We start from the raw sequence: 27,935 nt of genomic DNA, 5'->3' as shown, positions 1-27,935 counted from the left end.
GGAGAGGGGAGGGAGCTGTGAGAGAGCCAGTAGTGAGACAAGAGAGGAGATGAATGGAAAAAAGGCTACAGTAAGCAGATGAGTCTTGACAAGCGACCTTTTATTTCTTCCAACATGTTTAGTTAAACAGAAACACAGGCGAGGCGAGGCCACATTCACACAGTACCCTTTCTCCTCTCCCGGGCGGCTGGTTGGATAACATAAGCGGCTATTCCTCGAAATCGCTAATTGCTTGACAGCCACACATTTTGTGTGGCTGAAATAATACCTCTCCAAATGTCAAGTGCGTGTGCCAGCAAGTCAGGGCCAAAACTTGCTTTCGAGAGAAAGGGCAAGAAACATTTGTCATGGTAGGGTTGGGACCGGCTGGCTCTGAAGCGGGGGGCAGATGAACACAGAAGGAGGGACAGAAACAGAAGAGAAAGAGAAAACTTCTCGTGAGAGGGTCAAATGAGGTGATGGAGGAACAAATTCTAGAGTAGAAGTTCTGAAGCGTTCTGTGGTTCAGCTCTGAGACACACACACTTCCATACTCTCTTTACACAAATATTATATTTCTTTAGTTTTAAAACATTTGCATATCGATCATCTCTTCAGACACACTCTTTCTCTCTCCCTCACATACGGGCTGTCTAGAGTCCGAACCACTCCGTGACCCCTCCTCTTCGAGGGTCTGGTTTCTGTCTCTGTTTTTCGTCCTCCATGAACTTGTTCTGGATGTCGTCGGCCGAGCCCTCGGGCGGCTTGGCGTCCATCGACTGGAAGACGTCGGGGAAGGAGAAGGTCTGCTGCTGTCCCTGCAACACACCACAGGGGTCCTGTCAGACACTCAGGTACTGTAGGACACGGGTACTGTAGGACTCGGGTACTGTAGGACACAGATACTGTAGGACTCGGGTACTGTAGGACACGGGTACTGTAGGACACGGGTACTGTAGGACACAGATACTGTAGGACACGGGTACTGTAGGACACGGGTACTGTAGGACACGGGTACTGTAGGACTCGGGTACTGTAGGACTCGGGTACTGTAGGACACGGGTACTGTAGGACTCGGGTACTGTAGGACTCGGGTACTGTAGGACACAGATACCTGGACTAGTTCCAAGCCGGGGTTTCCTATCCAACCTAAAACACACGGCCCTCACAGAGGATCCCGGCCCTCACAGAGGATCCCGGCCCTCACAGAGGATCCCGGCCCTCACAGAGGATCCCGGCCCCTCTCTTCACTACTCTACGTTCCATCCTCCCCTCCAGCTTCTACCTCTTCCGCTCTCCCTTTTTCACTCCATCACTTTCCTTCTGCATCCCTCACACACACGTAGAAGAATCCTTTCCATTTGAGAGTCCGCTTCTCATGCTCTCTTCTGGTGTTCACTTATTCAGAAGCGGAGGATCACATCCATTATTTAGATCATCTCTGGCCTCGACTAATGCATCCTGGGCCCCTGCGCACACACACGGGTTGTTGAGTACAGGCATGCACGCACACTACGTTCCACTATCCCCTCGTGGTCAGAAGGTGACTCTTGCACATCCTCACCATCATTATCTACCTCTCACAGTAACTATCACTATTTCTATCCCTCAAAGTAACTATCACTACCACTCACAGTAACTATCACTATATCTACCTCTCACAGTAACTATAACTAACCCGTCACATTAACTATCACTACCTCTCACAGTAACTATCACTATATCTACCTCTCACAGTAACTATAACTAACCCGTCACATTAACTATCACTACCTCTCACAGTAACTATCACTACCTCTCACAGTAACTATCACTACCTCTCACAGTAACTATCACTACCTCTCACAGTAACTATCACTACCTCTCACAGTAACTATCACTACCTCTCACAGTAACTATCACTATATCTACCTCTCACAGTAACTATCACTACTTCTCACAGTAACTATCACTACCTCTCACAGTAACTATCACTATATCTACCTCTCACAGTAACTATCACTATCACCATCACTAACAGTAACTATCACTGTTGCTTGCTCTATCACTCAGTTTTCCTCTCTCTTTTCTGAATTGTGGTGCAAAATCAGAATTGATATTTCACAAACATTCTCCTTACTGGAAATGGAGTGTTTAACTCCTGTTTATGCAACACAATACGATAAACCCAGTGAGATTCAATCCATCTTCCTTCACCCTGGGAGATGGTTCATTAACTGTGTGCAGTCCTACCAGTCCTTGAGACGGCCAACGGCTGCTCATGCTACTCACAAACCAGCCAGAAACAACACAAGTCTGCAGCCTAACTATGTGTGGTATGTTAGTTGGGGTCAGTGCGTGGGCAACAGAGGTCCGCTCCCCCTCTCAGAGAGAATGCTATTATGTTTCCAATTCCCCAAACATAGAGAAAAATGCATATATCACCACCTAGCATGAGCTTGATCCCCTCAAGGGGCTGAAGCTAGTTCAGCTAACCAAAACACAGAATAGTCCTGCCCTGACCTGCACCAAAACACAGAATAGTCCTGCCCTGACCTGCACCAAAACACAGAATAGTCCTGCCCTGACCTGCACCAAAACTCTCCAGAACTGAGGTTTCTGTTTGTGTGTGTTGCAAGATGTCAGATGCTATGATGTTTGGTTTCAGGGTTTACCGATGTCACTCCGGAGACAAAACACAACCCCCGGCAACATCAACAAACAAAAACAACTACTTCCACAACAATGCAAAGGTATGGCAGCCTGCCATTGGCCAAGGCTGAGCTAATGAAAAGCAGTGATTCATTATCACAGTACTGAAACTGCTCTCACCAAAATAATTAGCGACCTCAGACTAAACTCTGATGCAAATAAAGTCTCTGTCCTTATTCTGTTAGATCTCAGTGCAGCATTTGATATCACTGATCACGACATTCTAATCAATAGACTGGAAAAGCTTATTGGGTTCACGGACGTGTGTGTTAAACTGGATGAAATCATATATCAGAGGAAGGAAGTTTGATGTTAGTTTAGGAGACCATATGTCTAAGAAACATGAGAACTGCTACGGGGTTGCTCAAGGAAGCTGCTTAGGTCCATTAATTTTTTCTCTTTAGATGTTACCACTCGGCAACATAATCAGAGAACATAACATAGATTTCCATAGCTATGCGGATGACACACAACTATATATATCCACTGAACCCAACGATGCAACGGCCATGAATTCCATTACCAACTGCTTGTCGCCAATAAACAAATGGATGAATGATTTACATTTAGTCATTTAGCAGACGCTCTTATCCAGAGCTGATAACTCCAGAGAATGATAACTTTCTTTAATTAAATAAGGACAAAACTGAAGCCCTACTATGTGGCCCAAAATCCAAAATAGAGATGTTTACTAAGAATCTAGGAGGCTTAATTCTTAAACCAGAGGTGACGAGTCTCGGTGTAATCCTGGACTCAGATTTGAATTTCAACTCTCACATTAATAAAGTGACTAAAACAGCTTTCTTTCACCTCAAGAATATAGCGAAGGTACGACCATTCATAATACAAAATGATGGCTGGCTCCCTGTTACCTTCAGAATTGACTTTAAGGTCCTTTTACTCACATACAAAGCTCTAAATGGACAATGACCTAGCTACATTGCTAACTCTCTTATTAACTACACACCCATTATTATATCGGTTGGAGGTATCCAGGAAGGAATTCCTGTGGCAGAGTTCTCTCACTCAGGCAGCCAATCACAAACACCCAAATACACACACAGCCCTTAAGACTCCTTTTGACAACCCCCACCCCCACCCCTTACACACACACACACCCCTTACACACACACAACACCCACCCCCACCCCCACCCCCACCCCTTACACACACACACACACACAACTAAACACATTCAAATTCACATACACGTTACACAAATGAGATGACATATTAAGAATTGATTGTGCTGAAAAGACAAATATTTACCAGGAAACGGCAAGAAAACACACACCACAACTTGAAGGTTTGACGTTCCCAAGGCAACTGTGAAGACGCTAACATGGAGTCAGAATATGACCCTATTCTGACCCGTATGAGCCACAAGCACCTGCAAACCAGCGTATTTGTGTGCCGGGCATCCACTGTTAGCAGAGCCTGCTAACAGTGGATGAGTCCTCTATGAACCCCAGCAGAACCTGCTAACAGTGGAGGAGTCCTCTATGAACCCCAGCAGAGCCTGCTAACAGTGGATGAGTCCTCTATGAACCCCAGCAGAACCTGCTAACAGTGGAGGAGTCCTCTATGAACCCCAGCAGAGCCTGCTAACAGTGGATGAGTCCTCTATGAACCCCAGCAGAACCTGCTAACAGTGGAGGAGTCCTCTATGAACCCCAGCAGAGCCTGCTAACAGTGGATGAGTCCTCTATGAACCCCAGCAGAGCCTGCTAACAGTGGAGAAGTCCTCTATGAACCCCAGCAGAGCCTGCTAACAGTGGAGGAGTGCCTGCTAGACAGCTCTGAAGCCCAGCAGAGACGCCTGAGAGACAGAAAAACAAGACTGAGCCGGGCCAGAACCTATCTAGTCCACATCCAGAGGGGGGGGAAGGGGGGGACCTGGTGTGCATGACAACCCCCCGTTAGGGCGAGCAGCGCTGGACACTTGAGGTAAACACGGATTGAAGATTAATACAGGGTAGAGACAGAGTCATTCACAAAAACAACAAAGCGCACAGATTCAGATCAACACAGCGTTGAGGCACATTAAACAAGCCTTCTTATTGTTGGCACGAGAGAGAGTCAGAACCTGTGTGTGCACGAGAGAGGCTGAGAGAGTCAGGACCTGTGTGTGCACGAGAGAGGCTGGAGGGTCAGGACCTGTGTGTGCACGAGAGAGGCTGAGAGAGTCAGGACCTGTGTGTGCACGAGAGAGGCTGGAGAGTCAGGACCTGTGTGTGCACGAGAGAGGCTGGAGAGTCAGGACCTGTGTGCGCACGAGAGAGGCTGGAGGGTCAGGACCTGTGTGTGCACGAGAGAGGCTGAGAGTCAGGACCTGTGTGTGCACGAGAGAGGCTGGAGAGTCAGGACCTGTGTGTGCACGAGAGAGGCTGAGAGAGTCAGGACCTGTGTGTGCACGAGAGAGGCTGGAGAGTCAGGACCTGTGTGTGCACGAGAGAGGCTGGACGGTGAGTGTGTGTGTGCACGAGACAGGCTGGAGGGTGTGTGTGTGTGTGTGTGCACGAGACAGGCTGAAGGGTGAGTGTGTGTGTGCACGAGACAGGCTGGAGGGTGTGTGTGTGTGCGCACGAGACAGGCTGGAGGGTGAGTATGTGTCCTGCGTCTGTCAGACACATTTCCGCCGCCAGAGCGAGTACTGGCAGAGAGCATTAATATTTTCATTTGTAATGTATACATGGAGCCAAAGCAGCACTCCCCCCCCGCCCCCCTCATTCCAACCACACACACACTTCCCCCAACTACCACCACCCACCACCCCACACCCACGACACCCCCCCCCTAACTACCACCACACCCCCCCCCCCTAACTACCACCACACACACACACACACTCCCCCCCTAACTACCACCACACACACACACACTCCCCCCCCTAACTACCACCACACACACACACACTCCCCCCCCTAACTACCACCACACACACACACTCCCCCCCCCTAGCTACCACCACACACACACTCCCCCCCCTAACTACCACCACACACACACTCCCCCCCCCTAACTACCACCACACACACACTCCCCCCCCCCTAACTACCACCACACACACACTCCCCCCCCCCTAACTACCACCACACACACACACTCCCCGCCTAACTACCACCACACACACACTCCCCCCCCCTAACTACCACCACACACACTCCCCCCCCCCCCCCCCCCACTGAACTCTGAGCCAAAAACAACCCATTGTGTGGGCATGTATGAGAGACAAAAAAAGATTGAGTTAGAGAGAAACAGGAAGATAGAAAGGAAGATAAACAGATAGAAAGTGTATAGACTGAGGTTCCCCCTTGATCACCCCAAAGCTGCGCCTTTTGAAGTGGCTGTAAGCCGTCTCCTTTACAGACCCGCTCTGCCTGGCTCACACCCACCACCGTGTGAACTCACCTCTTACGCACAGCAAGCACCTTTAAAACACTCAATTCTGTTCTCCGTGGACCAGAAAAAGTCAAGGGAACGCAAATGTTACCGTTGGGTCGATTCCAACCCATCTCTTTTTCCTCGCTAGCTGTGTGTGTGTGTTTGTCTGTCAAAGACTGCATATGAGATTATTAGACACATTCAATGTCTTGTTCTGTTCAAGCAAGCAGAGTTTGGCTGCAGTGCATCCAGTGACGAGCTTGAGTGGTTATTTGAGCGTGTTAGAAGCCCTATCCTGCCACGTTCTGGTGTTTACATTTACATGTAGTCATTTAGCAGACGCTCTTATCCAGAGCGACTTACAGTAAGTACAGGAAGTACAGGGACATTCCCCCGAGGCAAGTAGGGTGAAGTGCCTTGCCCAAGGACACAACGTCAGTTGGCATGACCGGGAATCGAACTGTCAACCTTCGGATAACTAGCCCGATTCCCTCACCGCTCAGTCACCTGACTCCACCTGACTGGTGTTCTGTGTGGAACCTTGAAAAGCAGCAGGACAAAACAGGTTGTTATTGAACATCTACAGAGTGTTGTTTGGACAGAAAGCGTATCCAGCAGAGAGGAGAGAAACAGCACCAAGTGGGACCCAGGTGAGATCAGTACAGGGAAATGTGGATGCTGCAGGTGATCGAAATGAAAGACCCAGTTCTCCAGGGCCGACGTGTTAGAATGTCCACGGTGACATGGGGATGGGGGGGGAAGGGATTATCCAGTGGCTGAGGATTGAACAGAATATTATAGCAGAGAGGCAGGGACACAAAACCCAGATTCAACTGCCGACGCTCTCTGCCTCCCCTCCTCCCCTGCCCCTGGTTTCAGTCCAGACCTGGGTGTTGAACACCCAAGCAGCGGGCCCAAGCAGCGGGCCCAAGCAGCGGGCCCAGGCAGCGGGCCGGACCCTGCCCTCACACTGGGTCTGACTGTCATTTAGACGTGTAGCTCCATTGGTAGTCAATTGAGGTTGCATCACTACTAGTTTGAAGCTTTCATTTTTTACACAATCACAGACTGTATTTGGAAATAGCTTAAGATACACTATATTGCCACAAGTATTCACTAGTCTGCCTTCACACGCATATGAACGTGAGTGACATCCCATTCTTAAACAATAGGATTTAATATGATGTCGGCCCACCCTTTGCAGCTATAACAGTTTCAACTCTTCTAGGAAGGCTTTCCACAAGGTTTAGGAGTGTGTTTATGGGAATTTTGGACCATTCTTCCAGAAGTGCATTTCTGAAGTCAGACACTGGTGTTGTACAAGAAGGCCTGGCTCGCAATCTCCACTCTAATTCATCCCAAAGGTGTTCTATCGGGTTGAGGTCAGGACTCTGTGCAGGCCAGTCAAGTTCTTCCACACCAAACTCACTCATACATGTCTTTATGGCCCTTGCTTTGTGCACTAGTGTGCAGTCACGTTGGCAAAGGAAGTTCCTGTTCCCACAAAGTTGGGAGCATGAAATTGTCCAAAATATCTTGGTATGCTGAAGCATTAACAGTTCCTTTCACTGGAACTAAGGGGCCGAGCACAACTCCCGAAAAACAACCCCACACCATAATCCCCCCTCCACCAAACTTTACAGTTTCGTCCATCAGATTGCCAGAGGGAGAAGCATGATTCGTGACTCCAGAGAGCTCGTCTGCACTGCTCTAGAGTCCAGTGGCGTGCTTTACACCACTGCATCAGACGCTTTGCATTGCACCTGGTGATGTAAGGCTTGGATGCAGGTGGAATCCTGTCACGGTACCACTCTGGAATTCACCGAGCTCTTGAGAGCGACCCATTCTTTCACTAATGTTTATAGACGTAGTCTGCATGCCTAAGTGCTTGATTTTATACACCTGTGGCTATGGAAGTGATTTGAACACCTGAATTCGATGATTTGGATAGCGGAGTGAGTCTCCCTCAGCTGGACTATAACCATCACAAAGACCTCAAAAATGTCTAGAACGATTTTAACTGTTAACTCTGGTCAAAAAGACAAGCAAGTCTGCAGGCTCTCTAGGGGGGGGACACAACCCTTTCACACTAAAGCGTTGCCAAAAACAAAAGTTTGAAAGTTGTGATTTGGGTTTTAAGGGCAGGTTTTGAGTTGCAATAGGGCGGAAAACTTATCAGTCCAATTTGGCAACAATCTGCACGTGTCAGAGGTTCTCTCATGTTTGTGAAACTCAGACGTTAGATGTTACAACTGCAGAGGACTTGAGTGCATTACTTCAAGTCTATCAGAGACTTGACTGATAACTGATGAACATTTTGGTCAGCTCAAAAATAAAAAGATGTTTTGTCATTAAAATCTGGTCTGCTCGGCCTACAGTCTGGGGGTCTCTTCCATGGGGCTTTAAATCAAACAATGGCAATAAGGTGTGATTTAAGAAAAATAAATGTTGAAGTACAAAATGTTTTCAATATCTACTGTATCAAATTTGTATATGCACTTGCAATCTGCATGATAAGTATGTTGCTATGGACAACAACAAAACAGCTGATCTTTTCAGCTCAAGACATCTACAAGCAAAAAGTGGTTAATGGCCACCGGCCTAACGTAGGCGAGAGCAAAACTGTGGTCCCTCTGCCGTCTGACCATGTTCAAGAAGAGAGGTGTTCATCTGAAGCAGGAGCAGGCCTTGGACGTCTCAGTGAAGTGTTCATCTGAAGCAGGAGCAGGCCTTGGACGTCTCAGTGAAGTGTTCATCTGAAGCAGGAGCAGGCCTTGGACGTCTCAGTGAAGTGTTCATCTGAAGCAGGAGCAGGCCTTGGACGTCTCAGTGAAGTGTTCATCTGAAGCAGGAGCAGGCCTTGGACGTCTCAGTGAGGTGTTCATCTGAAGCAGGAGCAGGCCTTGGACGTCTCAGTGAAGTGTTCATCTGAAGCAGGAGCAGGCCTTGGACGTCTCAGTGAAGTGTTCATCTGAAGCAGGAGCAGGCCTTGGACGTCTCAGTGAAGTGTTCATCTGAAGCAGGAGCAGGCCTTGGACGTCTCAGTGAAGTGTTCATCTGAAGCAGGAGCAGGCCTTGGACGTCTCAGTGAAGTGTTCATCTGAAGCAGGAGCAGGCCTTGGACGTCTCAGTGAAGTGTTCATCTGAAGCAGGAGCAGGCCTTGGACGTCTCAGTGAAGTGTTCATCTGAAGCAGGAGCAGGCCTTGGACGTCTCAGTGAGGTGTTCATCTGAAGCAGGAGCAGGCCTTGGACGTCTCAGTGAAGTGTTCATCTGAAGCAGGAGCAGGCCTTGGACGTCTCAGTGAAGTGTTCATCTGAAGCAGGAGCAGGCCTTGGACGTCTCAGTGAAGTGTTCATCTGAAGCAGGAGCAGGCCTTGGACGTCTCAGTGAAGTGTTCATTGTGTGGTCGACCCCAACCTGACCGCCTTGGACACACTGGCAGAGGACTAGAAACCAGGCAATGCCACAGGGGTGAGGTTACAGGGATTAGCTGCTGTGTGTGTGTCTTTCAAAAAACTTCACAAGTGTGGAATGTGTATATGGTTTGAAGGGGGTCTGTGATTGGACAGAAGAAGACAGAAGAGGACAGGAGAGACAGGAGAGGATAGGAGAGGACAGGAGAGGACAGGAGAGGACAGGAGGACAGGAGAGGACAGGAGAGACAGGAGAGGACAGGAGAGAGGACAGGAGAGAGGACAGGAGAGACAGGAGAGGACAGAAGATGACAGGACAGGAGAGGACAGAAGAGGACAGGACAGGACAGGACAGAAGAGGACAGGACAGGAGAGACAGGAGAGGACAGAACAAGAGAGGACAGGAGAGACAGGAGAGGACAGAAGAGGACAGGACAGGAGAGGGAGGAGAGGACAGGAGAGAGGAGAGGACAGGAGAGAGGAGAGGACAGGAGAGGACAGGAGGAAATAAAGAGAAGAGAAGAGAGGAAAAAGGAGAGAGAGAAAAGGAGAGGAGAGAAGAAGAGGACAGGAGAGAGAGAAGAGGACAGGAGAGAGAGAAGAGGACAGGAGAGAGAGAAGAGGAGAGCCAGCTGCTGTTTCTCCTGCCAGGTCCCTGGGTGGGCCATGCTCACTCTCACTTTCTCTCACACTCTTGCTTTTTCTCTCTCTCTCTCTCTCTCACACACACACACACACACACACACTTCTTTCTCTCTCTCACACACACTTGCTTTCTCTTTCAAACACACACGTCTTTCTCTTACACAAAAACACTTTAGCTCTCTCTCACACTCTCTCCTCGACAGAAGCTACTGGCGTAAACCACGGTGAAGCCTGTCCTAGAGAGAGGGGGCCGGGCGAGGGAGAGGAACAGTGCTCTGTCCTAGAGAGAGGGGGCCGGGCGAGGGGGCCGGGCGAGGGAGAGGGGGCCGGGCGAGGGAGCAGTGCTCTGTCCTAGAGAGAGGGGGCCGGGCGAGGGAGAGGAGCAGTCCTCTTAATTCAGGATGGCTTGAGAATCTTTCTGTCAGAGAGAAAAGGGGAGGGGAACAGAGCAGAAATAGCTAGAAACCATTTCTTGATGTGAGGGAGAATGTCAGTGAGAGCTGGCATCCTGTTGTCGGTTGGCCGGGGTCACGACCCTGCCCCCGCACAAATTACTCTCAATTACCGACATCTCTAGCGCCGCTCTCAACCAAATAACTCAGCTCTCAGTTTGCACATGATGCATATGAAAAGACTCCATTAAAAATGGTGACAACTAGACTCATTTAACACGAGTTGGTTCTAGGTCTGTTTTTTTCCTTTTCTGTTCCAGGCTAAATGCTTCTAATTTTCACTCCATTCTGTCGCTCTTTCTTGGTCTCCCTCTCTGCCCCTGTGACACCCTCTCCCTCCCTCTCCCTGATTTCCTCCTCCCACCCACCCTCCCTCTCCTTGTCTCCCTCCCGCTCTCTCCCTGTTCTCCCTCCCTCCCTCTCCCTGTCTCCCTCCCACCCTGCCTCCCTCCCTCCCTCTCCCTCCCTCCCTCCCTCCCTCCCTCCGTTCTCCCTCCCTCTCTCTCCCTCCCTCCCCCCGTCTCCCTCTCTCCCCCTCCCTACCTCCCCCCCCATCTCCCTCTCTCTCTCTCCCTCCCTCCCTCCCCCCATCTCCCTCTCCCTCCCTCCCTCCCTCCCCCCCCGTCTCCCTCCCCCCCCCGTCTCCCTCTCGCCCCGTCTGCCTCCCGTACAGACAGCCCCCTGGCTGGGACAGATCCAAGACCAAGAGCCGCCGCTGGTGCTGGGTCTCTGGTTTCTATAGGGTCACCAATAAACACACACACACAGACACACGCATAGCTCCCTGCTGTTCTGCCCAGAGACAGACCTGTGGGAGCATGTCTGGGCTTGTCCAAGGCATGGCTGTATTAGGCTTCTTCAGTAGACACTGAACCCTGGTAATAGAGCCTCTCTCTGGCTCACCAGGGTCTTGAACACGCTTGTCTCGGCTCAGCCACATGGCTGGTGACTTGGGACGGCAACAACAAGGACAGGATTACGCCCCCCCCCCTCCCCAAATCCCTCTCAGCTCAATCTCCAACCTCCTCTCCCTGTTCAAGCAGTCATTCAGCCCCACTATCTATAGATTTCTCCCAACCCCCCAACCCTACCCCCCCGTCACCCCCGTTCAGAGGAATGTGAGGACCAGCTGTTTGAGGAAGAAATAAACAAATGAAACCACCAAAAACAGGAAATGCAGCAGCTCCTATCAGCGGGCTGCATCAGTGGTGCGGTCATCCCAGAGCAAACCTGGGTGGCGCCTGATGATGATTGGCTGATCAAAGTGACAGCCGTGTAAGGATGGAAGGTCAGGCATAATCAGCAAGTTTATAGTCTGTGTGTGTGTGTGTGTGTGTGTGTGTGTCTAAGTTATGCAGGAAACAGGAGAGGAAACAAGGGAGGAGAAAATTCAAGATCCTGAGAGATGGAGAGGATGAAACAGGTTGTGCAGCACAAGAGTGGCCCAGATAGTGTGTGTGTGCGTGCGCGTGTGTACACATGTGTGCGTGAGAAAGAGAAAAATCTAAATGTCCTCAGTATTGTGGTCTATCTGTGTTAGTACAAAGTGGAAAGTGTGTGGGTGTGAAGACGCAAGCCGGACGCCAGAGACCAGACTCACTTTTCTATAATTCATATTCTGTCCTCTCCGCTCTTATGAAACCTACTCACATTCCTTGTCCTTCTCTCTGACAAACACACCAACAAACACAGTCACTAACACGCACATGCACTCATCAACGCACTAAAGCTGCCAAACACATGACTGAGTGTCGGCGTCTCAGTCTTTGTGGCAGTTTTCCCACATTAAAACCTGATAAATCATGTTTCTGTGGGACAGACAGACACAGAACCAGGTGAAACACCTCGATACGTGCCATTCCACAGTAAAAATGTTGTGTGTTGCATGCTGGGTAGCGATCTGCACATGCAGTACAAGTTCAACTGTTTCCACTTTGTGTGTTTCCACTGCTGAGGCACTGTCAACGTGTGTTCCTGCCTGCCTGCCTCAAAGCATGCTGAACTGAACAGGAGGGTAAACAAGGGAGGGAAAGAAGAGGTAGAAGGAGGGGAACGACAACCAGCAGAAATAGAGAGTTTAGCCTAACGTGAATAACTCTGCAGACTGGAGGTGAGGGACTGAGGGAGTGAGAGAGAAACCGAGGGGCGATGAAGGGGCGACGACCCAGAGTTTGCGTGACAAGGTAGAGGAGGATGAGGAAGAGGGAGGGGAGGCAAGCAATCATGAGCCAAATAGTTGAAAATAATAAAATTCCACACAGATAAGCAGGATTTCCCCTCGCCCCCTGATTCAGCACCTCCAGGTCCAGAGCGTGGGGGCTCCCCGAGGTCAACAGGAACAGAGGGAGGAGGTGAGGAGGGGGGAGAAGGGGTAAGGGAGTGCAGAGAGACAGAGAGAGGGGGGGTCATCCTGCTTTAGCCTTGACAGGGCCTCACTCCTCCCTCCCTCCCCCTCTCTCTCTCTCTCTAGCCCCCCCACTCCATACATCCCAAGTGGGGTTGCATCAAGTATTGAGCAATAAGGAGTCAATAAGAGCAGACGAGAGGATTGCACAGAAGAGAAGAGAGGAGAAGATAGGACAGGATAAGAGGGGAGAGGAGAGGTTGGAGCAGCCGTCAGAGGCAGAAGGGGGGTTGGAGGAAGGGTCTCCTTGCACAGCAAAACGTTGCCATCTAGTGTCAGATCAGACGGACCACCTACATCCTGCCCCTCACACCCCGCTCCTTCCTTCACCATGTTCCCGCTCTTCCACTGACATTCTCCCTCCCTCTGTCCGTGACAGAGAGAGACAGAGACAGAGAGACAGGAGAGAGACAGAGAGAGAGAGAGAGAGAGAGAGAGAGAGAGAGAAGGGAGAAAAAGAGAGCAACAAAGAGTGAAAGAGAGAGTGATGGAGAGTGGGGTGTGTTCTCTAGCGAGACAGAGCGTGTCTGTGGGGGAGTTCACTGGGTGTGTTCCTATGTGAAGGTCAGCTGGATCTTCCCTAACTACAGTCTCACTCACCTACGGTGTGAATATAGTGTGTGTGTTTGTGTGTGTGCGCACGTGTGGGTGGGGGTGGGAGAGAGCTCAAAAGCACAAGTAAGATATTTACTACAGAATGAGATCATGATGAGGGTTTATTGTGTTATATACAGAGATGTGCAACTCGCTCACAACCAAGGAGCCTGCTGCACCAGACAACACCTGAACACATCTGTTTGTCTGCCTGACTGCCTGTCTGCCTGCCTGCCTGCCTGCCTGCCTGTCTGTCTGTCTGCCTGTCTGCCTGTCTGTCTGTCTGTCTGTCTGTCTGTCTGTCTGCCTGCATGATGCGCAAACCACCCACCAGTCAACCTAGGCCAACACCAGTCATTCCAGGCTAGTCTTTTCTGTGCATGAAACTCTGACCCAGAGTACCAGGACCCTAGAATCCAGGACCAAGCCACTGAAGTGTAGCCTTCATTTTGGGCTGTTGAACCTCCTTCACCCCTCTGCTCCCAGCTCCTCCTCCTCAGCACTAGTACTCAGGAAGGATCTCTGGATCCTTCCTGTTCTGGCATAACTCCACCATGCCCTCCGTCACCCCCCTACCCAACCCTCCCTCGGCCCCCCACATTACTCAACCCTCCCTCCCTCTCCCTCTCTCTCACACACAAAAAACGCTCCTTTTCCCTGTAGTGGGGTCCCCCTCACCCTGAGAAAAATGGCCGTCACGGAACCCTGCTAACACAAGGCCTCCCCTCAACCACAAACTAGGGTATGCAGGGAAAGACAGAGAGAGAGGGAGGGAGGGGGGGGGGATAACAGAGACCCTCCATATTACTGCTGGAATATTAGCGGAGGGAGGGAGGGAGGGAGGGAGGGAGGGAGGACTGCTGTGAGCAGCGAGCCACAGAACACTCCCCCACATGTGGAGTCAATTAGGAACAATCTTGTTTTCTATCCACCACTGCAAAAGAAAGTTTTTTTCTCCCCTGAGTTGTGTGTGTCCGTGTGTGTGAGCATGTTTTTCTGCAAACTTGCCAGAGAAATAAGCAGGATCTTATGGGTTTTCTATATCGAGGGCATTTAAGTCTGGAGAGTCCATGTTTGAGTGCTGCTCCTGTTCAGACAGACTCATCCAGGAGATCCCTCATGCCAAGCCCACGAGACACTCCTGAAACCATGTCTCAGGGCTGTGTGTTGTGTCACAAGCTGTGTACGAGTGTGTGTGTGTGTGTGTGTGTGCATGTCTCAGGGCTGTGTGTTGTGTCACAAGCTGTGTACGAGTGTGTGTGTGTTTGAAGCCTGATCGGCCAGTTTATGCATGCTCACACCTCTGATAGTTGTGCGTGACTGGTGCGAGACAGACGTCTTCCACGTTAGGTTTCCAGAGACACACACGCGCGCGCACACACACAAAGGCTCTCAGGAAGAACGGGTTTTAGACAAGAGGAAGTCTCATGGATGCTTCAATTATGTATCGTCTTTCAAACTGTCATGTTTAGACCGCTTCAATTATTCATCCGTTTCAGGATGGATGTCTGAACCTGTGGGGGAACAATAGGTCTACGCCGCCAGTGGCTGATCTGGGCAGCATCAAACCAGCCCAGCAGAAAACAAAAGCATCTCTTCATATTCCCATCAAAGACTTCATGAAATAAGACTTTGTTTGTTTGTTTACTTTCAACGGGGGTGTGGGGCAGGGGGGTTGTATGATTTCAAAGAGAAGAAACTTCAAATGGAGGTTGGGGTTCAAACGGGCCCAGGATCTGACGTCAGATGCAGGTGTGAAGGTAGTGACCCTGGAGATGTTCCATAGAGCCCTCTCTCTAGCCCCAGTCTGTCTGTCTCTCTAGCCCCAGTCTGTCTGTCTCTCTAGCCCCAGTCTGTATCTGTCCCTCTAGCCCCAGTCTGTCTGTGCCTCTAGCCCCAGTCTGTCTCTCTCTCTAGCCCCAGTCTGTCTGTCTCTCTAGCCCCAGTCTGTCTGTGCCTCTAGCCCCCGACTGTCTCTCTCTCTAGCCCCAGTCTGTCTGTCTCTCTAGCCCCAGTCTGTCTGTCTCTCTAGCCCCAGTCTGTCTGTCTCTCTAGCCCCAGTCTGTCTCTCTCTCTAGCCCCAGTCTGTCTCTCTCTCTAGCCCCAGTCTGTCTGTCTCTCTAGCCCCAGTCTGTCTGTCTCTCTAGCCCCAGCCTGTCTGTCTCTCTCTCTAGCCCCAGCCTGTCTGTCTCTCTCTCTAGCCCCAGTCTGTCTCTCTCTCTAGCCCCAGTCTGTATCTGTCTCTAGCCCCAGTCTGTCTGTCTCTCTAGCTCCAGTCTGTCTCTCTCTCTAGCCCCAGTCTGTCTCTCTCTCTAGCCCCAGTCTGTCTCTCTTTCTAGCCCCAGTCTGTTTCTCTCTCTAGCCCCAGTCTGTCTGTCTCTCTCTCTAGCCCCAGTCTGTCTCTCTCTCTAACCCCAGTCTGTCTGTCTCTCTAGCCCCAGTCTGTCTCTCTCTCTAGTCCCAGTCTGTCTGTCTCTCTCTCTAACCCCAGTCTGTCTGTCTCTCTAGCCCTAGTCTGTCTCTCTCTCTAGCCCCAGTCTGTCTGTCTCTCTCTCTAGCCCCAGTCTGTCTGTCTCTCTAGCCCCAGTCTGTCTGTCTCTATCTCTAGCCCCAGTCTGTCTCTCTCTCTAGCCCCAGTCTGTCTCTCTCTCTAGCCCCAGTCTGTCTCTCTCTCTAGCCCCAGTCTGTCTCTCTCTCTAGCCCCAGTCTGTCTGTCTCTCTAGCCCCAGTCTGTATCTGTCTCTAACCCCAGTCTATAGCGAGACAGAGCGTGTCTGTGGATGTGTGAGACTTAAGGGGTTCTCAAGAGGACAGCAGCAAGATGGCGGGGGGGCCCAGCGGTGCCTGTGGCTGTCTGTCTTGAGAGGGCAGCGCTTACGTATGTTTCCACAGTTCTAATAAGAGCAGAGCCACTCTGTGGGTGGTGTGGGGGCGGTCTACAATGAGAAGGGATGAGTGAGAGGCCACCGAGTCCAACTGGTTCTTAGAAAAGCGGCATGTCTGCATGAGAGACGCAGGGGGAGAGATTCCTCTGGATGGAGGGGGATGTTGTTTTAATAACACCCCCCCCCCTAACCCAAACCCCCAACCTCACCTCCCGGGCAACACCAACAGCCCCTGGGTGCTACTGAGAAACCTACGTCTCCACCTCAATGTTAACCAGCTGGGAGTCAGGGTACTGTAAATACCTGCTACCCACGTCGCATAATACGTGTGTGTGTGTGTGTGTCAGCTCACCAATTGAATGTACGCCACTTTGTAATCAGGCCTCTTCACTTTCTGGTTCAGGTGATTTCTTTTCTTGTTCGTACCTGTAGAGAGATAGAGTAATCAAGAGAGAAAGGAGACCGAAAGTGACAGAGAGAGAGGGACAGCGAAGGGAGGGGGGTTATTGTAAGGGTTTCAGTTTATACGGCTTCTTCTGTGCTTTAGTTGGTTGGTGTGCTTATTCTAACATGCCGTCAACATGAAACTCTCCCGTCCGTTCCGAAGGGAGAAGGGGGAAGAGAGGGGGGGAAGAGGGGGAGTAGGGGGGAGAGAGGGAGAATGGGGGAGAGAGAGGGAGAAGGGGGAAGAGAGGGGGGGAAGAGGGGGGTAGAAGGGGGGGTTAAGGGGGGGGGGGAGAAGGGGGAAGAGAGGGGGGGGAGAGAGGGAGTAGGGGGGAGAGAGAGGGGGTAGAGAGAGGGAGTAGGGGGGAGAGAGGGGGGGGAGAGAGGGAGTAGGGGGGAGAGAGAGGGGGTAGAGAGAGGGAGTAGGGGGGAGAGAGGGGGGGTAGAGAGAGGGAGTAGGGGGGAGAGAGAGGGGGTAGAGAGAGGGAGTAGGGGGGAGAGAGAGGGGGTAGAGAGAGGGAGTAGGGGGGAGAGAGGGGGAAGAGAGAGGGAGTAGGGGGGAGAGAGAGGGGGTAGAGAGAGGGAGTAGGGGGGAGAGAGAGGGAGTAGGGGGGGAGAGAGAGGGGGAAGAGAGAGGGAGTAGGGGGGAGAGAGAGGGGGAAGAGAGAGGGAGTAGGGGGGAGAGAGAGGGGGAAGAGAGAGGGAGTAGGGGGGAGAGAGAGGGGGAAGAGAGAGGGAGTAGGGGGGAGAGAGAGGGGGAAGAGAGAGGGGGAGGGGATGAGAAAAAGTGTGAGGGTGAGGGAGAGGAGGGAGAGGATAACCGAGAGAGGGAGAGGATAACCGAGAGAGGGAGAGAGACTTCACCACACAACCAGGAGACCAACAGTTGGTTCCTTAAACCAATGAAGATTAACCAAACAGTAGAAAAACTTACAAACGGGCAGAAAAAAGTGACAAAGCAACAGCATTTTTCCACCTCGAAAACTCACTGTGGGTCTTCACCGTAACTGCTGTTGTCATGGGAACCGTTTATGACATGAATCACGAGGTAAACATTCCACTGTAATGAGATATTTGAGTCCATATGTGTGTGTGCACATATGGAGGTGTGTGTTGGAGTTGGTACGTTTGTGTGTGTGTGTGTGCGAACATAGGTGTGTTTTGTGTAATAATCAACAGCCAGACCCACAGCTCAGGGAAAGCCCTTAGCATGGTTGTAAACACACACACACACACGGTTAGTAGCCCCTATGTAGGTGTTAGAGACGTGTGTGTGTGTGTGTGTGTCACATTCAGGATCTCTGGTTGTGGGGGAAACCCCTATGCGGAGACCCCACGTCCTTAGCGCCGTGAGAAGGAAAGTCTCACACACACACACACACACACACGCACACACGCACACACGCACACACGCACACACGCACACACGCACAACAAATCTAGATCAGGTAAAATGTGGGTTGCTATGTAGATGATAAAAAGGCACTTACAAAACACACGCACAAAAAAAAAAAAAAACGAACAAGTAATTCCTAATCACCCTCTCTGGTTTTGGGCCTGTGGTCTGGCAGACGGCTATCACGTTACAGACCCCGGAGCGGGAGGGGTAACCGTGGCAACGCCTTCCAAAATACCCCCGCCGTAGGCGATGGGAAGAAAGGGGTCGTTTGCGCCCCTCGTTCTCCCAGCCCGTTCCCCTCTTTACACTGCCAATGGAGTGGAACCCTGGTGCAGGGCGGGATACCTTCTCTGACGCACCTCCAGATCGCCTGGGGGGCCCCTCGCCGCCCTCCCTCGCCGCCCTCCCCCGCCGCCCTCCCTCCCTCCCCTCCCTCCCTCCCTCCCTCCCTCCCTCCCTCCCTCCCCTCCCTCCCTCCCTCCCAAGGGGCTTCCCTTTTCCCCTGCTTTTAAAGAGGACCAGACCCTCCACTCATAAACACAACCCTGATGGGTTTTCCTCCATGTTACCCAACAGAGCGTCGCTCTCTCTCTCTAGATCGGTCTTCTTTCCTTGAAGGGTAGAGGGCTCCTGCGTGGCTCTGCCAACACAGCAGTCTCAGTGACAGGCTGGTGTCACACCCATCCCTCCATCCCTCTTCTGACACCCATCCTCCCTTCGGCGAACTCCCCCTCACCTCCCATCCGTCCCTCTCCAGGTGCCCCCCCCCTTCCTACCCCCCTTCCCCCCCTGTTCCTCCAGGAGCGTGCACATTTTTACCCTTGTAAAAGAGCCTCTAAACAGGCCATGCATTTCCTCTCCCATAAAAAGCCACAAGGATCATTTAGTCAATGATATAACGCTCGGCCTGACTATGATCCTGCTCAACTGTAAAAGGAAGAAAGGGGGGGGGGGGGGGGGCAAAGGGAGAAGGGGGGAGGGGAGAAGGGGGTGGTTGTGTAACCATGCTTGGCCCACTTAGACCCCCACAGTAGGTTTGTATGTGCACGCGTGTGTGTGAGGAGGACTGCAGGGGTGTCCTGGGATCGTCTTGGAGACCACAGTGCTGTGGCAGCAAGACTGTAAGGTTAGGAGCTGTGGGGGATCTGAGCCCAGATAGGCACGCTAACCGCTAGCAATGCTATCCGTTCCAAAACTGTCTCCTCTCTGCCAATAAAATAAGAAAGGGACTAGCTCATAATGCTACATAGTCACGACCGGTAATCACAACCGGTAATCATCACAGAGCTTGTTTTTGAAGAAAAGTGAACCAGAATACAGTTAGGTCCATAAATATTTGGACATTGACACAATTTTCATCATTTTGGCTCTGTATATCACCACAATGGATTTGAAATGAAACAATCAAGATGTGCTTTAAGTGCAGACTTTCAGCTTTAATTTCAGGGTATTTACATCCAAATCGGGTGAACGGTGTAGGAATTACAACACATTTTATATGTGGCCCCCCCCCCCTTTTTAAGGGACCAAAAATAATTGGACAAACTAACATAATCATAAATCTAATTGTCACTTTTAATACTTGGTTGCAAATCCTTTGCAGTCAATGACAACCTGAAGTCTGGAACCCATAGACATCACCAGACGCTGGGTTTCGTCCCTGGTGATGCTCTGCCAGGCCTCTACTGCAACTGTCTTCAGTTCCTGCTTGTTCTTGGGGCATTTTCCCTTCAGTTTTGTCTTTAGCAAGTGAAATGCATGCTCAATTGGATTTAGGTCAGGTGATTGACTTGGCCATTGCAGAACATTCCACTTCTTTGCCTTAAAAAACTCTTTGGTTGCTTTCGCAGTATGCTTCGGGTCATTGTCCATCTGCACTGTGAAGCGCCGTCCTATGAGTTCTGAAGCATTTGGCTGAATCTGAGCAGATAATATTGCCAGAAACACTTCAGAATTCATCCTACTGCTTTTGTCAGCAGTCACATCATCGATAAATACAAGGGAACCAGTTCCATTGGCAGCCATACATGCCCACGCCATAACACTACCTCCACCATGCTTCACTGATGAGGTGGTATGCTTTGGATCATGAGCAGTTCCTTCCCTTCTCCATACTCTTCTCTTCCAATCATTCTGGTACAAGTTGATCTTGGTCTCATCTGTCCATAGGATGTTGTTCCAGAACTGTACAGGGTCTTTTAGATGTTTTTTGGCAAACTCTAATCTGGTCTTCCTGTTTTTGAGACTCACCAATGGTTTACATCTTGTGGTGAACCCTCTGTATTTACTCTGGTGAAGTCTTCTCTTAATTTTTGACTTTGACACAGATACGCCTACCTCCTGGAGAGTGTTCTTGATCTGGCCAACTGTTGTGAAGGGGTTTTTCTTCACCAGGGAAAGAATTCTTCTGTCATCCACCACAGTTGTTTTCCATGGTCTTCCGGGTCTTTTGGTGTTGCTGAGCTCACCAGTGCATTCTTTCTTTTTAAGAATGTACCAAACAGTTGATTTGGCCACACCTAATGTTTTTGCTATCTCTCTGATAGGTTTGTTTTGATTTTTCAGCCTAACGATGGCTTGCTTCACTGATGGTGACAGCTCTTTGGACTTCATATTGAGAGTTGACAGCAACAGATTCCAAACACAAATACCATACTTGAAATGAACTCTAGACCTTTTATCTGCTCCTTGTCAATGAAATAACGAACTCCCATGAGGGAATAACATACACCTGGCCATGGAACAGCTGAGCAGCCAATTGTCCAATTACTTTTGGTCCCTTAAAAAGGGGGGGGGGCACATATAAAATGTATTGTAATTCCTACACCGTTCACCTGATTTGGATGTAAATACCCTGAAATTAAAGCTGAAAGTCTGCACTTAAAGCACATCTTGATTGTTTCATTTCAAATCCATTGTGGTGGTATACAGAGCCAAAATGATGAAAATTGTGTCAATGTCCAAATATTTATGGACCTAACTGTACATGATACACGCTCTGGGCTCCAGCTCTTTCTTCCTTGCAGTTGTTTTCAAAACTTCCCTATGTTCATATTGATTGAATCTGAGACAAGAAGTTGGACTTAAAACTTGATATCAAGTGAAAGGGACCTGCAGAGACTTCTAGAACATTGTATCAGTCTGTTCCAGTTTGTTCATTGATAACAAGAGAAAGGAATGTTATGTAGATCATGCACTCCTGCAGAACATGCTCTTGTGCTTGAGCTTCCCTGAGACGACAGCTGAAGAAGGCACCGGAACCTAGAGCCAGGCGCTGCCTCTCTGCCATACAGTGTTCCAGTGGCTTGTCAACTGTTTGTATGTTCTCACCCTGCAATGATCCATCTCCAGGGGGCCTGACCTGTGTGTGTGTGTGTGTGTGTGTTTGTGGTGCAACAGACCTAGTACTGGAAGTGCTTGGGCGCGGACCGTGCGTGTTAGTGCCTGTTGAAGTGGCGGAGGTGCTCCATGTTCTGGTCGTGGTGAACCTGTCTGCACTCTGGTGAAAGTCTGGTCCTGAAGTACTTACTGTTGCTGTGTGTTTGTAAATGTGTGTATTTGTATGTGTGTGTGTGTGGGGGGGGGGGAGGTACTTACAGTATTGTATCCTGGTGCGAACTGCTGCTACTGGAACACTATAAATATTTTCCAGGTAGTTCCTCACGTCACACTTAGTCATTCTGTCCAGACAACCCAGGAACATTGCGAGGAGGAGAAAGAAAGAGAGAGAAAAAGAGAGACTGTTATTGGAAGACTTTCAGCAATCTATAAGAGCTCCATATTTCTTTGTTCATTGAGACAGGAGACAGGGGAGGTTTATGTGGAGGGCTCTCTGTTCCCTGCCTTCACCTCCAGTTTCCACACCAGGACGGATATGAGCGAGGCTTCATCCGATTAGCCGGCTGCCGCATCGATCGGCAGTTCTGAAAGCGGACATGAAGCCGAGTGGCCTGCGCGTCGACAGGATGGCAACATTTGGAATGTATTGATTCCATATAAGAAAGAGAAGCTTTTAACTGCTAATCAATCTATCAAATGTGATTAGCGCTGTTTTGTCTGGAGCACTTGCACGTTTGGCAAAGTGCCTAACAGGAGCTCAGCAGAGGCAGAGTGCTTAGACAGGCCGGGGTTCTCCGTCTAAACATGGACTGCAATTAAGTATCCTCTTCTTGATATAAAGACAATAGCGTTTAGACTTTGGTGATCACTTTAGACACACTGGGCTAAAACATTTCTCCAGCTACAAAATGAGTCAAAAGAGAAAGGACTCAGGCATGGACAAATTGGCACCATTTAGCAAAAATGCTTTTTCCTACTTGTTAAGTGAATCTAATTACAGCTATCCAGCAACTATTGTTCAAATATTCTATACATCCCAATGACTGTGTCTGATTGATTTTTGACCACAGAGCAATAAACTCCACGTCGTCCTGTCACGAGTGATGTTACAAGCACACTCTCTCGCCACCATCTTAAACATGACCTAGCTTTTAATCCATCGCTGATGCAGCAGGGTAGTCATGGTTACACACACGCTGGGATGGCCACTCCTCAGAGTCACAGTATACCCACCTACCAAGACATGTCCAAACAAGAAACTAAGTTAGAAGAAATATTGTTCGTCATATAGGATGACCTTGCGTAACGTGGGCCTGTGCTCCAGCAAGTCTTCTGGAGCCCAGCCTGGGCTGCAGCAAGTCTTCTGGAGCCCAGCCTAGGCTACAGCAAGTCTTCTGGAGTCCAGCCTGGGCTGCAAAAAGTCTTCTGGAGTCCAGCCTGTGCTGCAGAAAGTCTTCTGGAGCCCAGCCTGGGCTGCAGCAAGTCTTCTGGAGCCCAGCTGGTCAGACAAAGGTTGTCCAAAAAAAACAGGCCTTCACCGAGAGACACGTATCTCTTTTAGAAAGACAGAAACAGAGAGTAGGAGGGAAGAGAATGAGCAATAGACAAAGAGAGGCAAGATGAGAGCCAGAGGGAGGCAGAGAGGTGGCCGGGGAGAGAGTGGGAGAGAGAGAGAGTAGAAAGAGAGAGCGCTCCTGGGGGACTGCCCAAAGCCAGGGGACGGAGGGCAGGAAGTCAGAACAAACCCTCAGTTTCTTTCTTTCTCTATGGGTAGGAGAGCTGTTACCTAAGAGACGCAACTAACAGATGTGCCTACGGGCCCTGTTTCCCCCCTCCACCCCCCCTCCACCCCCCCTACCCCTCCTCCACCCCCCCCCCCACCCCTCACCCCTCCACCCCCCCTCCCCCGCACCTCTCCCCCCTCACACAGAGTGCATTTGGGGGGTTGGCGAAGCAGAGCAGACTGACAGGAAGAGAAGTGGGGGGGGGGGATACTTGAGATGAAGAATGAAAGGGAGGGAGAGAGTGTGATTGTGTGGGCGAGAGCTGGGTTCCTAGAAAGCAGAGCGAGGGAGGGAGGGGGGGGGGGAGGGAGAGGTGATGAGAAGCTTGGGGGTAGTGGGAGGGGGAGGGGCTTTGGGAATAGACTCCTCACAGGATCATTAGAGCAGGAATACTGATCCTGATTGCTGTGAAGGGCATCCTTCTAATCCCCAAACAGCACACACTCCAATTATCCAGCCTCCACACACACACGCACGCACAAAAAACACGTACACACACCCCCAGAAAGCATACAGACAAACGAAAACAAGAGTTTTTGCTAAAAGTAACCCCTCCAGCCCAACCATGCTCCAGTGTAGAAGAGCCCCACCCTCCCTGGCTAACTTCTTTCATCCTACACCCCACCGTGACTCCCCCAGACCTGGCCTACCCCCCGTCCCTCCCTCTCTCCAGATAAGGAGGTATCCCAGGGGCCCTGAGCATCACAGGGTTTGCCGACTGATATATTTCTAGATGAACACGTAATGCTGCGCTCGTTCCCCACGGCTAGGCCAGCCTCGACTGACGACATCGGCCCCAGAGATGAAAACATGGAGGAGCGTGTGAGACCGGCCCACGGAAGGTCACAGAGCTGTTGCCGAGCCGGTTTTGGTGTTGGGGAGGGTCATAGCAGGGCCTGGGGCTGAGGGGTGGGGAGGTAAGTGTGGGTAGGCAGGGCTAAATAAAGGTGTATTGTTTGGTATTGTTAAGGGGAGGGAGGGGAGATATAAACAGGATATCAAAGAGAGTCAAAGGGAGAGGACGGCAGGTGTACTTAATGCAGAGTCCTAGGAGGGGTTGGAAAGAACATGCTGAACTATTTTCTGAGGTCTTTGTCTTCCTTTGAGACCATATCACCATGTCAGACCTGGCACACCGAAGGACAAACACAGTTTCAGACAGACCCAGCTAGCTTAGTCTCTACCACGAACAGAACACAGACCCAGCTAGCTTAGCCTCTACCACGAGCAGAACACAGACCCAGCTAGCTTAGCCTCTACCACGAGCAGAACACAGACCCAGCTAGCTTAGCCTCTACCACGAACAGAACACAGACCCAGCTAGCTTAGCCTCTACCACGAACAGAACACAGACCCAGCTAGCTTAGCCTCTACCACGATCAGAGCACCGACCCAGTTAGCTTAGCCTCTACCACGAGCAGAGCACAGGGAGAGAGAACAGGAAGTTGACGCAGGGTTCATACAAGGTAACCTAAAACAGGTCAACTAACAGGTGACAAGATAGTAAAGCGTACCTACAGTAGGCACAGCCCTCTCTTTCCTACAGACACTACACACACACACACAATGGTTTTGAAAGCATTGTGTCAGAGGAGCTAAGTGGTGAGAATGAAACAGGAGACTGTTCTCTGAGAAGATGAAAGGTGAAAGACAGCCGCTCCTTATGGTCCTGTAGCCCATTGTCAGGTCAGGTCAGGACACACACACACACACACAATAAAGACAGCAGCCCCACCCTGACACATGGAGCCCCTGACAAAGGCCTGTCATGGAGAGAGAAACAGACACCACAACAGCCATGGTGAGCGTCTGCCAGACACACACACACACACACACACACAATACCATGAACCACTTCTCCTACAGGGCCCAGTAGGCTAAACTGAATAGTGGTCAAAGCCAGGACATGGAACCACTCGCTGTGACATAACATACAGTAAACAAGAGTGGCTCTGGTTCCAGATGAGACAGCGCTGGTGTTTACGGCTCGGAGCAAACGCAGAGATGAAACAGAGGGATCACCATGGCGATTGGGACGTTGTTTGGCACAACAGCCTTGCCTCCCGTGCAGGGAGCCACAGTAGCCGACTCATTACTCTGTCAGTGACACAGGAACACTGCACGGTTGCTTGTAAATGAATACACACAGTGTGTGTGTGTGCGTGTGTGCATGTGTGTGTGCGTGTGTGTGTGTATGTGTGCGTGTGGGTGGGTGGAATTCTCTGGGCATGTCAGCTTAAGTGGAGTTCACAAGGTGTAAAAAGAATGAATATATACTGTGTGTGTGTGTGTGTGTGTGTGTGTGTGTGTGTGTGAACTCTGATACAGGAAGGGCATATGTAAGAAGCAGAAACTTGATGATGTCGCTGGAAGGAGGAAATACTTAAGAGACCGCAAAAGGAATCAAAGAACAATCAACAGGAGAAAAGGGCAGGCAGGCAGGCAGGCAGAGACAGACAAACAGACAGACCAGAGGTGACACCAGTTCATGGGAAGCAGGCTGTGTATGTTTGGAAGTAGAGACATTACAATAGTGGGTCCAGAAAGAGTAAAACAAAGATGGAGGGGAAGACAGAGAGAAGAGGGGGTGGAACAGAGATAGGGATAGAGGAGCAGAAATCAAGAAAAACTGAGCGAAAGAGAAGAGGGAGAGTGGAGGACAGGTGGGGTCAGAGCGATGCAACATGGGCTCCAGGTGCTGCTGGTGTGTTTCTCCCTCGAGACAAACAACACTACCACTCTCATTAGCACCCATTTACTGTCTGCCCAACACAGGGCGAGCTCTTAGTGCCACCACAAACACCATCAACACTCCCAAAAGCAGACAGCAACATGCACAGTGGTGTGTGTGTGTGTAACTCCCCTTCTCTCCTGATACCTGCCCAGTCTATTCCGACCCTTTACATGCGGATACACAGAATGAAATTACATAAGCACCCAAACCTGGTGGAGACAAGCCAGGTCTGGGGGTGGGAACCTGAATGAATAGATTAGATGTAAACCCCTCAGAAGCACCTGCCAAGACTTCAATCTGAAGCCCTGATCACTGCTGTGACGGCTGCTGGTAAGCATGGAGGAGAGAGAGAAAGGTGGAAAGAGAGAGGTAGAGAAAGAGAGAGATGTAGAGAAAGAGAGGTAGAGAGGTGTGTGTGTGAGGGGGAGGGGGGCTGTCCCAAATGGAGTGTTGCCAGGTTCCCATTCTAGACACTATTATGACATCATTCATCGTAGATATTTTTCCAACCACAGACTTCCAATCACTGACAGTAGCTAGCTCTTCCACGTGCACTCAAGCGAACTTCAACTAGCTGTGAAGTGTCAAGAACTGTATTATTGAGTCTTAGCCTTGCCTACTGTTAATAAAACAAGTTTCATTCAAACGTATTTTCCCCCTTAAACACTAAAACACCACGTCCATCAACCTCAATAAGTGGGTAAAGGCCTCAGCTGTGAAAACTAACAATCTCAATTCATAAGCTTAGCACTCCGCCTGGTGGACGAGTGTGTGAACTACAAGGCCAGGAGAAAACGGATCGTAAACACTCCAAACATTAACAGACTTACTCCATCGGGATGCGGAACTGGACGATATCCGGGGGTTGCTCCTTCCCAGGTCGGACCAGGGTGAGGGCAAATGGAGGCCTGAACATCTTCAGCTGGGGGTTCCCTGCCTGGTACAGGGGGTATCTGAGGGGAGCAGGTCAGACCGCGCACAGTCAAAGGATGAGACGGCAAAACGGCCTTTCTACTAGCATCAGATTAATCGGTGGGAAATAAAAGCTTTCTAAATGTGCTAGACAAGGAGACATCATGTGGTCTTGCTTTAATTCCAACACCTGTAATTAATCTGTGCAGGTAAATACATGGAGAATTAGGGCGTCTGTCTGGGATGCAATGCAAAAAAGAATCACGTCGTGGCAATTTATTGAGGGTGAATTTCAAGTCAAAAAGCTCGTAATGCACTTGATTGCTGCTGGAAGAAATAGTTAGCAAGCTAGCGCCGGAGTATCTAGCTAGCTAACTAGCTCTTGCGATCTAACTAGATACACTTAAGAACAACACAATCTACGAAGATCATTTCAAACAGGAATCGGTGTGTATTTTATAGACCCTGGCAATCAATACTATAGTTAGTTAATCTATCTAATTAGTTGACTAGCAGCACCAGTAGCTACTTAGATAGCTAACGCTACATGATTACACTGAAGACTGAGCGCTAAGCTAGCTAGCTAGCTAATACAAGAGCAAATATAAACAGTATCTGGGCATGATGCAGCTTTCTGATACATGCAGCATAATATTAAACCATTTTGACTTACATCAGTCTTCTTGCCATAACACAACTCCCTTGTTTTGATCTATAAGCAAGCTGGGTGAGGTTTGTTGTCTTCTCAAGGGTACACGTGGGGAGTACTTCCAGGGATGATGACAGACGCATGCGCACAAGCTTTAGGGAGGGCGCGATGCCCTTGAAGTACAGAAGGGCACTTTTTGACCTAGTCCTGCCAACCTGATGTGGC

General features: G+C 50.2%; 1 protein-coding gene across 1 annotated transcript; it reads right to left on the bottom strand.

Moving 5' to 3' along the window:
- Positions 1–79: 79 nt before the first annotated feature.
- On the bottom strand, positions 80–27,883 carry mrpl23 (mitochondrial ribosomal protein L23). Its single transcript, XM_062462702.1, has 5 exons — positions 27,735–27,883; positions 26,980–27,102; positions 21,890–21,972; positions 16,802–16,875; positions 80–797 (listed from the first exon to the last, which is right to left on the bottom strand). The coding sequence occupies exons 1-5, from the start codon at positions 27,851–27,853 to the stop codon at positions 633–635; spliced, it is 564 nt and encodes a 187-aa protein (XP_062318686.1). The 5' UTR covers positions 27,854–27,883; the 3' UTR covers positions 80–632.
- Positions 27,884–27,935: the final 52 nt, after the last annotated feature.

The sequence above is a fragment of the Osmerus eperlanus genome, chromosome 5 (assembly GCF_963692335.1).
Source record: "Osmerus eperlanus chromosome 5, fOsmEpe2.1, whole genome shotgun sequence".
NCBI classification, from domain to species: domain Eukaryota; kingdom Metazoa; phylum Chordata; class Actinopteri; order Osmeriformes; family Osmeridae; genus Osmerus; species Osmerus eperlanus.
Note: the sequence above shows the minus strand (reverse complement) of the source record. Positions and strands in the feature narration are given on the sequence as shown.

What these genes read in the sequence shown, in the direction of transcription:
- mrpl23 (XM_062462702.1), bottom strand. Translation starts at nt 27,853, where the DNA reads ATGCGTCTGTCATCATCCCTGGAAGTACTCCCCACGTGTACCCTTGAG. An exon ending in CAGTTCCGCATCCCGATGGA is followed by an intron (nt 21,973 to 26,979) that starts GTAAGTCTGTTA and finishes TTGTCTGGACAG; the next exon opens with AATGACTAAGTGTGACGTGA. An exon ending in AAGTGGCGTACATTCAATTG is followed by an intron (nt 798 to 16,801) that starts GTGAGCTGACAC and finishes GGTGTGTTGCAG; the next exon opens with GGACAGCAGCAGACCTTCTC.